General features: G+C 47.7%; 1 protein-coding gene across 2 annotated transcripts in view; it reads left to right on the forward strand.

The window, feature by feature from the left end:
• Window positions 1-12,883, forward strand: part of MEGF11 (multiple EGF like domains 11) — a 318,172-nt gene that overhangs the window by 255,670 nt on the left and 49,619 nt on the right. For both annotated transcript variants that reach the window (XM_039865256.1, XM_039865257.1), the window contains 3 exons: window positions 789-925; window positions 5,611-5,823; window positions 12,221-12,395. In XM_039865256.1, the coding sequence (XP_039721190.1) occupies window positions 789-925; window positions 5,611-5,823; window positions 12,221-12,395 (525 nt within the window). The remainder of the gene's footprint in view (window positions 1-788; window positions 926-5,610; window positions 5,824-12,220; window positions 12,396-12,883) is intronic.

Raw genomic sequence — 12,883 nt, forward strand, 5'->3', positions numbered from 1 at the left:
GAAATGGGGGCAAAAATCTGGGGTCTAATTCTCTTTTATAAGTTTTCAAACAGTTCTGTTTTATCACACTTGCACTTTGGCCTTCCAAGCTTCCTGGTGTCTCTGATTCCTGAGCTTTTCTGAGGTTACAATGCAGCGTCTTTCCATACTCCCTTCGCAGGCATTTAGCATTGCTGAGAAAGCAGAAACTTCAGTTGTTACATTCCACCCTCTGTTCTTCCATCTTCCCACATGTAACATCTCTTGTTCTCTATGGTCTCTTTTCCCATTCCTTTTGTCCTTGTAGGTTTATGCCTTTACCCCCTTTACTCTCATGTCAGCTGGGTTTGGGAAAGAAATGGAGATAACACATGTTTCAAGACCATCGAGGTTAAACACAGTCTCTTCTTTATTTTTCCTCAGCACTTTGTTCATTTTCATTATAATGTGAGCACTTCAGTTACTGTTTTCTTGCCTCTCTCTCCAATAGACTGGGAGGACAGGAATTGAGTCTTACTCATATTTTTATATTCTTAGTGTCTGACACAGTGCCTGGTATACAACAAGTACTCAATACGTGTGTGCGAATAATTGAATGAGCAAATTGGCCTCAGTCTCCCCATCTCTAAAATGGGGCTTTGGAGCCATGACATCCAGCTTTCTATGCTTCTGTGACTGGGGAGAAAGTCCTACTAAGGGAACAGGGTGGACCCTTAGGCCATAGCAGCTGTGCCGCTTCCAGGAGAGAGTGGCCCCAAGATTGCATCTCAGAAGCACCACCGATGCATGTCTTCCCTCCTCTGTTTCAGGGAGCCGTGTGTGCCCAGCCCTGTCCACCAGGGACTTTTGGCCAGAACTGCAGCCAGGATTGTCCTTGCCACCATGGAGGGCAGTGTGACCATGTGACTGGGCAGTGCCACTGCACAGCTGGATACATGGGGGACAGGTAAGGTAATGTTAACTATTGTCCTTGCTGTTCATATCACTCATTTTCACAGTCTTGCTGAGAATGGCTGAGGTGTACCAGCCAACAGCATTCTCCTGCCAGCTTTTCTGTTCTTTGCCCTGAAAGAATTCTGAGTTCTCCCGCTAGGGAGATTCATTAACGCATCCTTCCTGACCCTGGGCCTGCTGAGTGTGCCCCAACTCCCAGCCCAGTGTCTCAAACTCTGAACTTGCATTGATTCACTTGGGGAAACAAGTGAGCACCTACCACCCATCCTCTACTTTCACCCCGCCTGTAGGGCATCATAATCCAATGAAGCCGAGAGTGCCAAGTCAGTTCACACATTTTGCACAATTTCTTCTAGAAATGATTTCTTATTCCTAATGTGAATTCTGCCAGACAGATCATGACATCAGTTTGCATACGTTGAAGGTCTCTGGCCTGAAAGCAGACTAAATAAGGACACCAATGTCCTGGGATCAAACCAGCCTTGCAAAGTGAATAATTCACAAACATAACTGAGGAATTACTGTGTGGGCACATTTGCCACAGTAGGAGGGAGGCTAAGTGCTATGGGAGAATGGGAAACAACAACCAGTGTTTCTGTGGTGAGTGAATTCAGAGCTGGATTTTTTGCCTTGGACCCAGGCCAAGCCTCCTCCCTCACACTCTCGGCCACATGCATCTCTTCAAGCAGAGAGAAAGGCGCTAGAGAAAAGGCTCTCACACCCTTGCCTGGTCCTGGGGATCCATGTTTCATCTCTGACCCTGGATTTTGTTACTCTGCCCAGACAAGGTGAGGTGAGGGCAACATGTTCACCATTCCTCTGCCTTCCTTGCCCAGGAAGGAAGCAGGAATCGGAGCTGAATCCACCAGTGAGTCCTTCTGGCTGACCGACATACTGGGTTTCTCCAGCTCTCACTGGAGTCAGCCCCCAAATCCTTAGCGATGTCCTGATAAGAGCTCTTCCATTGTTTGCCGTGGGCTTGCTTGCCCCCAGCCTGAAGTCTTCAAGCCAGATCTGATCTCTTCGTGAGCCAGTGCTCATGTCCATGAGCTTCCCAAGCACAGAACATGAGATGTGGCATCTGGGGATCCATCCCTCCCTGACCTCTGTCAGAGACTGGGTCTCTAGAGGAAGTGTGTGGGAGGGGAAGGACTGAAGCACTGAGCCCACCTTCCCATCCTCACCATTTCCCCCAGTAGGGAAACACCCAGGATGAACTTGTAGGGACAGGAGTCAGATGACTCTGGAACCAGAATAGGACCCCTTTGTTTCAGTCCACTTTTGCATGAGCAAGAATTCAGCCCACTTGTTGGAGACAAGCAAGCCCAGGGCTCCAGATGACTGGACTCAACACCAGTAGACCCTGCCTCACTGGCACTCTCGATTTTCAATGCTGGGATGTCCCAAATAGAGAAGTGATCCTAATCCCTCCTCTCATTGGGGCTCAGCTCATGAACCTAGGGCAGAGAGAAATCCCAGAAGCCTCGGGGTCCTCTAGCCAGCTTTGCCAATCAACCACAGAGATGAGTTTAATAGAAGGGTCGGGTAACATTTGGATTTCCCACCTAAAAGGCCTGCCTGGTATTTAATATTTTGTAAAATTGCCTCCATTAGTTTTGTAGGTGACAGCTGCATTAACCCACCCCAAATCATCACAAGCATATTAAAGCTGAGTGGGTGTAATAATGCAGACCTCCCCAGATAGGCAGAATCCAGTGCAAATTAAACACGAAACATAACGAGGGCTTTGCAGCTCATTTTGTAATTTAATTGAGCAATGTATCTGGTTGTTAATGGCAATATCGGACACATTAGATTGATATGTTGCAAAGGAAGGATGTTTAAGTAGAAAACTAATTCCTGCTGTGATTACCCTTCTGTTCCACAGGCCCCGTTATTAGCGTGCTTTGTGTAAAATTCATTAGTAGTCGTTGCTTGATCTCTAAATAAATAAGTTATTTAAATTGTGAGTAGGAAAAAAAAGAGGCTGATTATGTAAATGGATTAGGTTGTCAATATTTCATTTCTAATTTTTTTTCTGGGACTGTGGAGTCAGTTACTTCATAAATATGGCAGGGTGGTGAGGTGCCCTTCAGAGGAAGCTGGCCATCAGAGGAACCTGCCGGATGGGAGGGAACAGCAGTCTTCCAGTGACAGGGAGGAGGAGTCGGGAGGTGTCTCCTGCCTTGGGTTTCTTCCCTTGATGTCTGAGACATCTGAGACGGGCCAAACTCAATAACTTCTAGAGAAATCCATTCTGAGGCTGAATAAGGGTTAACAATTCAGATAGTGATTTTCCAGCTCTTCAACACTGTGTCTTCCCCTTCTGCTTCAATTACCCTCCTTACCTCCCCCAGCTTGCCTCCCCTCCTCCTTCCTATCTTCCACCTTCCATTCCTTCTCCAGATATACCCTTTTATCATTCCTCTTCCTCCCTCTCTTTTCTCTTTCCCTTCATGAGGCCTCGGACTGGCTAAAATGCAGCAAGATTTGTAGGAAGGTGCTCTGGGGTCATCTCGGCCACTTGCTGACTGTATGAGGTTGGAACAGTCACCTCACCTGTCTGTGTCTCAGCCTCCTCAACTACAAAGTGAGGGTGATAGGAATGTCTGCTGCTTCAGGGGTCTGGGGGACAGGCTTTGGGGCCTGAGCAGCTGGAAGGCCCTCTCTATCCAGTGCCCAGGGAAGTAGCCATCATTACCCCTGCTGCCCCTCCATTCTGCCAGAGTCCTTTTGCCACAGTGGCTCTGAGAGGGGAGAGTAGGCGGCATCTTCTTGTGAGGAAAATCCTCAAGGCTCGACCCCAGTCACCCTCTTCCTCTCCCTGTCATTGTGGGTTCAAGGCAACAAAGACAGAAGAGAGACAGACACCCCAAGATACGTTGCCGAGACACGTGCATGACACTCTGGCTGCTCCATCCTCCAGGCTGGCCCTACAGCATCACTAGGGTCTGGCCACTCACCCTCATGATAGGCAACCAAGCCACCCATATATGGAGTCTCCAGGCTCTGCTGTGGAGAACACTGTTTCTAACTTAAGACTCTGCTGTGGAGAACACTGTTTCTAACTTAAGACACTTTAAGGTTAATAAAGAAGTTAGGGCTGTATATTTTTTAAACATCTTTTATTCCCCTACCTCCCCCCACCCCCGCCCATTATTGTAGAAAACATTTAGAAAACCTGGATAGTGGGAAAACATGACAATTAAAACACCTCTAATTCCTCAAGTCCACTCCCCTGTTAACATTTTGGAATTCTTCACTTTGAGCTTTTTCATGTCAGAATCTGAGTGGGTCAGATGGGCTCTGTTATGAGAACTACAGAAAACAATACTTAGAAGAGTAATAATAATAAGTAGCATTTCTTACTGAGCCCTTACCATGCACGAGGCACATTTCTAAACATTTACATGTATTATCTCATTTAATCCTCAACCTGGTGAGACTTAGTTATTATCCCATTTTATGATGAGGTTGCAAATGTCAGAGCTGCTGGTCGGTTCTCCATGTGGCACCATCAAAGCAGTGCTGAGATACAGATAATCCAAAACCCTAGAGGCCATTCCTGCTTGTCACTGGGACACAGAAGTCACTCGCCTCTTTTACCTCACAGGCCCCTGGGTTTACCCTTTAACTTGTCAAGATCCAGTTGCTGTGACAATGAAATTGCTTCCCCTGGGAAATAGCCCTGGGCTGGGGTGAGGAATGTCATCCATGTCTAGGAAGCCAGGCAGAGGTCACACCCTCTCTCAGAGTATCCACAACCGATGGCCGTGAGTCAAATAATTATTATTCTGGGAACTCCATGTACCAGGCCAGAGCAGAGGGAGGACACAAAGACGGCCCAGTTCTACTTTTTGAGGGGCTCCCCAGTCGATGTGAGAGGCTCAGTCCCGGCCTTGAGGGGATCCCCAGTCCAAGGACATGGAATTCTCCAGTCTGATGAAAGAGGATGCTTCTTGTATTCAGGGCGAAATTCCACACTGGCAGAGGAGACCTGGCTCCTTGTATGACGAAGGGAGACTATACATCTGCCCAAAAGACTCACAAAACCAGAGACAGTGAAAAGAAATGAAATTATCCCCATTTCATTAAATCTAAGATGCTAATTGTAAGATACATCATTTTCTTTATATACTCAGAATGAAAAACACTGATAATTAAACTATGACATGCCGTCAGCAAATATACGATTTCACAGATGTTAAAATAATTTTTTAAAAAACAAGGTTTAGTGTTTAATAGATACAGAAGTTTCAGTTTGGGAAGGTGAAAAGGTTCTGGATTTGGATGGTGGTGATAGTTGTACAACAGTGTGAATGTACATAATGCTACTGGACAGTACACTTAAAATGGTTAAAATTATAAATTTTATGTTACATTTATTTTACTGCAATCAAAAAATGAAAACACACACACACACATAAGGCCTATAATCAATGAAATATGATAGTACAAACTCAGTGCTGGGGGACTGAGGGGACCTGGCATAAGGGGGAGAACTGACTGGGGTGACTAAACCATGGAGTACTTCCTGGAGGAGGAGAGGTACAGGAGAAGGGGCCGCAAGGGGTTGCAGCATACCAGGCCCAGGCCTAAAGTCTGGGAGGTGCATATTGGATGGCTCTAGAAGGGCAGGTGAGGGCACAGCCTCAGCCCTGCTCTGCTGTTCCGCAGGTGCCAAGAGGAATGCCCCTTCGGGACCTTCGGCTTCCAGTGCTCACAACGATGTGACTGCCACAACGGGGGCCAGTGTTCACCCACCACCGGTGCCTGTGAGTGTGAACCTGGCTACAAAGGCCCACGCTGCCAGGAGCGGCTATGCCCCGAGGGCCTGCATGGCCCAGGCTGCACCTTGCCCTGTCCTTGTGATGCCAACAACACCATCAGGTACAAGCTGGGAGCAAGGGTGGGGCGGGCACTGATGGAGAGGGGCTGCTCAGGGCGGAGATCCCCACCTCCAGTCATCCAGCCAGGGCAGTGAAAGAGCTGGAACCTCAGCAATCACTCTTGCTGACCACTTTGGTGAAAAGAAGGGAAAACCCAGGCCACACAGTCAGTCAGGACCCAGGCCCAGGCCACCTGCCTCTGTCTACCGCCCTTGGCTGTTAATAATGAAAATGGACTGACATGAGACCCCACACCCAGGAACAAAGAGGGAGCCTAGTGACCCTCAGGGGAGTCCGATGGGAGTTGGGTGGGGCCACACATTCGAGGGGGGCTGGGATGGCTGGACTTGGGTTGCCTCAGGCTCTAGGGGCATTGTCCTGGAGAACATTTCATCTCCATATGCTCAGCATCTAACCAAGTGCCTCCCCAACCTCGGGAGCCCAGAGACAGGACTGCCAGGGTAGAAGCAGGAGCCACAGAGGGACAGTACTAGAAGGGACCTTAAAAATCGGTGTGGCTTGCCTAGGCCTGGAGAGAGCTGTCCCAGCAGGCCCTGGCTAGGATAGAGGAGCAGGAGGGGCAGAGGACAGGCCTTTTGTCAGGGGCCTTGACTTAGGGCCAGCCTCTCCCTATACTCTGTGTCCTTTGGAGCTTGGGGACACTTGGGCTGAAGTTCGCCCCACCCCTGCTTCCAGATGAGCCTGAATCTGGGAAGCAAAGAAGCCAGAGCTGCCCTGGGCCACCTCTCCCAGCTCCCTTCACTTCCTGCTTCCTGTATCATCTGGCCTCACCCTCTAGTAATAAATGAAGCTGTTGGCCCCAGGCAAATGCTTCCACAGCCCTTTAGGCGGCTGCCTCTTATCTGAGTGGGAAGGATGGAGGGAATCTTCCTTCTCCCCTCAGGCCTGCAGGACAGCTCAGGGGAGGACTGGCTGCTCCGAGCAGTAGGTGCTGCTGCTGTTAGCAGCCCTGACTCTGGACAGCCAGAACGTAGCCTCAGCCTCTCTTCGTTTCCAGCTTTTGATTCTCCACAAATCACCCAAGAGCCTCTGGTCACTTCAAGTAGAGGTGTCTTAGCGACTGTTATGGCTTAGATGGAATCGTCCTTGGTCCTCAGTCCCTGGAGACTGCTGTGCTGGTCAGGGAAGGCTTCCTGGAGGAGGTGACATCTAGGCTGGAGGGGAGGATGAGAGCTCCAAGGCTCTAAACATAGGAGTCTGACATGGCTGGTTTTGGGGCTAAGTAACTACCTCAGACTGTCCCATGGTTGGGAGACAGCACCAAGAATCCCCACCCCCTGCTGGGAAACCGGGGGTGGGTGGGGGCCCTCTCCAGGACACCATTCAAGGCTGCTGCTAAGGTCTAGTGCAGGGTGAGTCCCTGCCACAGACATCCAACCAACCCCCAAATTAAAGAGCTATTGTTTTCCTCCTGTGCCTGAGCAGCCATGGCCTGCATAATTTATCCTTCCTCTGAAGGAGTCCTCGATGCATTATTAATCTGGAAGGACTCCCTCTTCTCTGTCGCTAATCGCAGCCCATCCAATATTGATGATTATTTGCTTTACTGTCTTTAATGCATGTCATGTTTCAGGGACTGAGAGGCAGTATTGCTGCACTGCTTAGTAGTGGGCGCTCTGAGAGTACCTGGCAGCCAGTCTCCCAGGCTGGGCTCCTCAGTGTCTTTATGACTTCCTCCAGGCAGGGAGCTGTGACACAGCCCAGGCTCCTGGAGGGCAGGAGCCCCTGGCTCATCCATTTCTGCAGCCTTAGCATTGCATAGCGACTGGCACAGAGCAGGTGGTTCAGCCCCTGAGCTGATGTCTGCCCTACTGTTTTTAAAAAATATTTCACTCCTTTCTCTTGGTAGCCTGGCCAGTGACTGAGCCCCCAGCGCTCACAGTTGGTGTGCAGTCTCACTCAGGGTTTCTCAGCTTCAGCAGCCTTGACATTTTGGGCTGCGTAATTCCTTGTTGTGGGGCTGTCCTGTGCATTTTAGGTTATTTAGCAGTATCCTTGGCTTCTGCCCACTAGAAGCCGGTAGCAATACTCTGCCTCCAAGTTCTAAGGACCAAAAGTGTTTCCTGGGAAGGGTGGGGGAAGGGAAAATTGCTCCGGGGGTTGAGAGCCTCTGGCCTTACCGAACTCTCTCATGCTGCCCTGGCTTTGTTCTCACTGACAAAGAGAACAGTTATCTTATTCTGTGTAGACACAGGTCACTCCTCTGTTCCCATGAACCTTTGTCCCACTTTAGAGTCATGTCTTGGGATCCCAGAAAAGCAGAGGGACAATTCTGTAACTCCCAGTCCCAAAGTAGTTCAGCCGCAGGTTCTGGTGGGCCCTGGGGCACCTGAGTCCTGGCCTCAGAGCTACCTCTGTCTGAACAAATGTCCTGATATGTGTGCTTCTCTTGTGTCTCAGTTTCCCAATCTCTCCATCACTTTTCATCAGCCTAATAGGGTAAAAGTTCTCTCGTGGTCTTTGAAAGTGAAGCTTCCATCTAACTCCCAAGGAATGAAGCATGGGACCCCAGAGACCTAGCCTCATTTCACCTCAGCTCCTGCTTACTTCTATTGTGAGAACTTATTACAGAGCTCCACCAAGCCGGCTTGCAAGGCCTTGAGCATCTTTCCTGGGGAGACAAATACTTCCAGCCCCCAGCCAAAGAAAACTCTACTCATCCAGCCCCAGCCTCTCTGCTCTGTGCCCCTCTGGAGAGGCTGCTTCAAAGAGGTCAAGTTCATGTGCCCTAGGAAGGAAGAAGTGGCTAAGATTCCTCAACACTTCGTTCCTTTTATAAACACTTTGTAGCACTCACAAGAAAACTATCCTCCTTCCTAAAGAATAACCTTGAAAAAGAGAGTGCCTGTGTGCTGGGCCTCTTTCATATCCCCTCCACAATTGGATTGTCATAGACAAATTTCAGCAACCATGATCATGTATTACCTTTGAAAGATTTGATTTAGGCAACAGATGCAGCATTGATAGTAATCTCAGAGCAGCCAGGAAAAAAAAGGCAGAAAAATCCACCCTGAAAAGAATCCCGTATTGTTCAGCTTTCAGCTCTCATTAAGTTGTGATTAATCTATGTCTAGGGAAAATGGGAGAAAGGCAAGGAAAAAGAAACAGAACAGACCTAACCAGCCTGAATACCAGTGTTTGTGACTTTTGCCTGGGCCTAACCAGAAATCACTTGCCCACCATGTGACCCGAGGGAATGGCTCTGCCACCACCAGGTGGAGGGGAGCAGAGAGATGTGATGAAAGTGTCGGTTTCCCAGTCATAATCATTCAGTCAGCAGTCATTCCCCACTTTCTTTGCAGAGAGATTGTGGAGTTTTTATAATACCCGACAAGTAATCCAATTAAGAAAATAGAGAACTCATTTTTTAAAATAGAATTTAAGGATATGAAAGGAGAGAGAAAGACACGATTTCAAATTTGGTTTTGAGTCGGAGTAAAAAGTAAAATTGGCACAGATACACCCCTGAGCAGCCAAAATGCTGGCAACTGTGATGGAAAATGGGAAATGTGGGAGTGCTTAGAAAGCAGCATTTGCTGGTTCACTGTGTGTCTAGTATGCTTTTCACAACGTAGTGTTCCCGCCAGAGTGAGGACCTGTAATGAGAGGTTCCATTGATGGGAAGGGCAGAAGTGTGCTTGATACCCTTTAGAATATCCCAGGCTGGGCAGAGCTGATGGCTGCAGTCAACACTGCCAGCCAGGTCATTTCCTGAGTCCAAGCATGTCAGTCTCCACAACTGTGACTGAGCAGGTCCCTCTAACCCTAAACCAAAACCTCAGAGGAGGTCCCTAGAGAGTTGGAACTAAGAAAGGCCATGCCTAAGGGCTTTGCTCAGAGTGTTGGAATAGAGAGGAGTGCCCCACAACTGTCTGGCTGAAGGTCAAGGCCACCAAATGGGGCTCCCACTCCTTGGCACCCACGCAGGTTGCTATTTCTCCTTACAATATGGAGCTCAGGGAAGGATTTTTCTGGAACCATGAAGGTCAGGCAGTCTTCATTCATCCCTTACATGCAGTCTTTTTTATATGTTTATAATTTTTATTGCTTTACATCTGTTTATAAATAGGTGCTCGGTTTGGGTGCATCAGAGAATACATAGAAATTTAAAGAAAAACTCAGCATCACTCATAATTTCTCAACCCAGAGGGGAGCACAAAAACCAGCTTGTTGTAATTTATTCATTCATCATCCATGTCTGTATACATCTATATTGCTTTTCTCATATTTTAAATCATGGCTTTGTATATAATTTGCTTATTTTGCTTAAGATTATATCGTTAAATAGTTTGGAAAACATTTGAATGCTTCTCTAATATTCCTTCATATGAATTGTCATAATTTATTTAACCAGTATCCTGTTAGAGGTGACATAAGGCAGTAGAGTATGGGCAGAGAGACCTGGGTTTGAATTCCAGCTGCCACAGATTTAGCTGTGTGACCTTGGGCAAGTCACATAACTTCCAATTGCCATCTGTAAAATAGAGGCACTAATGCCTAACTCACAGGCTTATTTCATGATTTGAAATATATGTGTAAAGTGCCTACTGCTTTAATAGCCTGGTCACATTATTATTTAAATTGCTTCCATTTTCCACTGTTATAAATAATGCTTTAAGGAACATCTGTGTGCATAAATCTTTGCCCACGACTATGATTATTTCCTTAGGATAGATTCTTAGAAATGGAATTATAAGACCAAAGGGTCTGAATATTTTTAGGACTCCTGATACATATCCCCAAATAGGTTTCCAGAAAGCTTTACCAGCATCGAATATTGTTCCTTTTTAAAAATTTCTTTTTACTGTTTCGATAAAGGAAACGTGATGTTTAATTATTTTGATTTGATTATTAATGAGACTAGTTAATGATCCAACATTTTCCAAAACGATTATTAGCTACTTGCACTTAACTATTCAGGAACTGTCTTCTCCTGTCCATCCTTCATTTTCCGTGAGAAAACCAGAGCTCCAAGAAGAGAAATAGTTTGGCTCGGATTCACACAATTAGTTCATTATTTCATTCACCAAATATGTACTGAGCATCGGGTCCTGGGGTATAATACAGAGGTGAAATAGACAGAGGCCCTCCCCCATGGAGCTGTCTGTCACCTGGTGAGAGAGACAGATGATAAATAAGCCAGCAGACACAAAATAATTACTTGTAGTAAAAGTATTATCCATTCTCAAATATTTAATTGGGCCATGAATATGAGCCAGGCACTGGAGGAGATCCACTAATGACCCAGGGAGATAAAGTCCATGCCCTCATGGAATTTAGCAGAACTATGACTTGTACCTGGGCTCCTCCTGCCAGCCCAGAACATGCACACTTCTGCCCTTCCCATCAACAGAACCTCTCATTACAGGTCCTCACTCTGGCGGGAACACTACACCATAAAAAGAATACTAGACCATATCCCTTCAGCTGGACTCAGGTACAGGGAGGCAAGTGACACAGGAAGTCTAAGAGGTTTATCTCTACCATCCAGCATCTTCTCTGGAGTGTGGTCTGGGTCTTCCCAGAAGCAGATACCAAGAAGAAGAGATTTACTAGGGAGATAGCTGTGAGGGGAGATGGGAAGGGGACTGGGGAGGCTAAGAGAGGATCAGACTGCAATGCAGGTCTGACCCATGAGAAGGAGAGAAGGAAGGAAGTCTGGGTGGAAAGTCTTAGACTACAGCTCAGTTCTAAGAAAGTGTGGTAAGGTGGGAAGTCTTTAAGCCAAAGTCGACCATCAGAGGAGTCTCAGATCTCTCAGGAGTGTGCAGACCTCAATATCCCTACTGTGCTCTAACTGGGAGCAGCCCAGGGGAAGCGTGGCCTCTCAGCAAATGTAGTGATGAATTTCAGACACAGCAGCTGAGCCATCAGTCAATTACACACCTAGAGAAGCTCTGAGAAGCAGTCACCATACTCCACATCCCTTCTGATCGCAAATGGGTATTAGCTGTTGGATCAGACTTCTACCAGCCAAAGGTTGCCTCACTTTCTAGAGGTCATGACAGACAGACCCTGCCTCCAGCCAAGTGGTCCTTTTTCTGAACTAGACAGAAAGGGAATGGAGACAATTTCCCCCATTTTTAAAGAGCCCTGGCAAATGCAGACTTTGCCAGAGAAGGGAGGCCCCATCTGCCGAAGTCTCATTTTAACTCAGCAAATGTTCACTCAGTACCTGCAATATGCCACTGAGTTTCACGGCCACACTCCTGCCCTCACACCTGGCATCTGCCTTGAGTGCAGAATGGGTGAAGCTCTGGACCCATAGTACATAAGGGAAGGGACTGAAGAGGCCCTTTGATTCTGCTACCCTGGGCAGACCAGACACACCGCATCCCTGACCAGACCGTCCTCTCATTCTTCTCTCATCTCTTCAGCTGCCACCCAGTAACTGGAGCTTGCACCTGCCAGCCAGGCTGGTCTGGCCACCACTGCAATGAGTCCTGCCCTGCTGGCTACTATGGCGATGGCTGCCAGCTGCCTTGCACCTGTCAAAATGGTGCTGACTGTCACAGCATCTCTGGGAGCTGCACTTGTGCCCCAGGCTTCATGGTAAGATGGAAGGGCTCTCCTGTGGCTCCTGTGGCTCCTGTGCCTCCCACCCCACACAGGACAGGAGGGGCCACCTCCTTCTACCTCCAGGCGGAATCAGGGAGTGTAGTCTTGTGTCCAGGGAGGAAGAATGGGAGTGTTTCCATGTTCCTCTCAGAGACAGAGCCCATAACCAGAGAGCCCCCAAGGCTGTTCTCAAAGGGCCAATTCTGTTGGGGTTTGTAATTGTGAAAATAATAGAAAGAGGGGATCTTTTCATTGTTCTCTCACCCTGAAGCACCAGTTGTCTTTGTGCCCATCTCCTTCCTGTCCATTTCCTTATGTAGAAACTGTACTTTAAATTTTGAATTTTGATCTTTTCCTAGACTAGCGTTATATAGTATAATATTCTTGATGCTGGGCAGAGCAGTGAGATGACTTTGCCCAGCTGCAGGCTAACATTTAACACATTTAAGGTAGGCCAGGTTCTAAGCTATGATGTTTGGTAG

The sequence above is a fragment of the Pteropus medius genome, unplaced genomic scaffold, assembly GCF_902729225.1.
Source record: "Pteropus medius unplaced genomic scaffold, Ma_sr-lr_union100, whole genome shotgun sequence".
In the NCBI taxonomy this organism is placed as follows: domain Eukaryota; kingdom Metazoa; phylum Chordata; class Mammalia; order Chiroptera; family Pteropodidae; genus Pteropus; species Pteropus medius.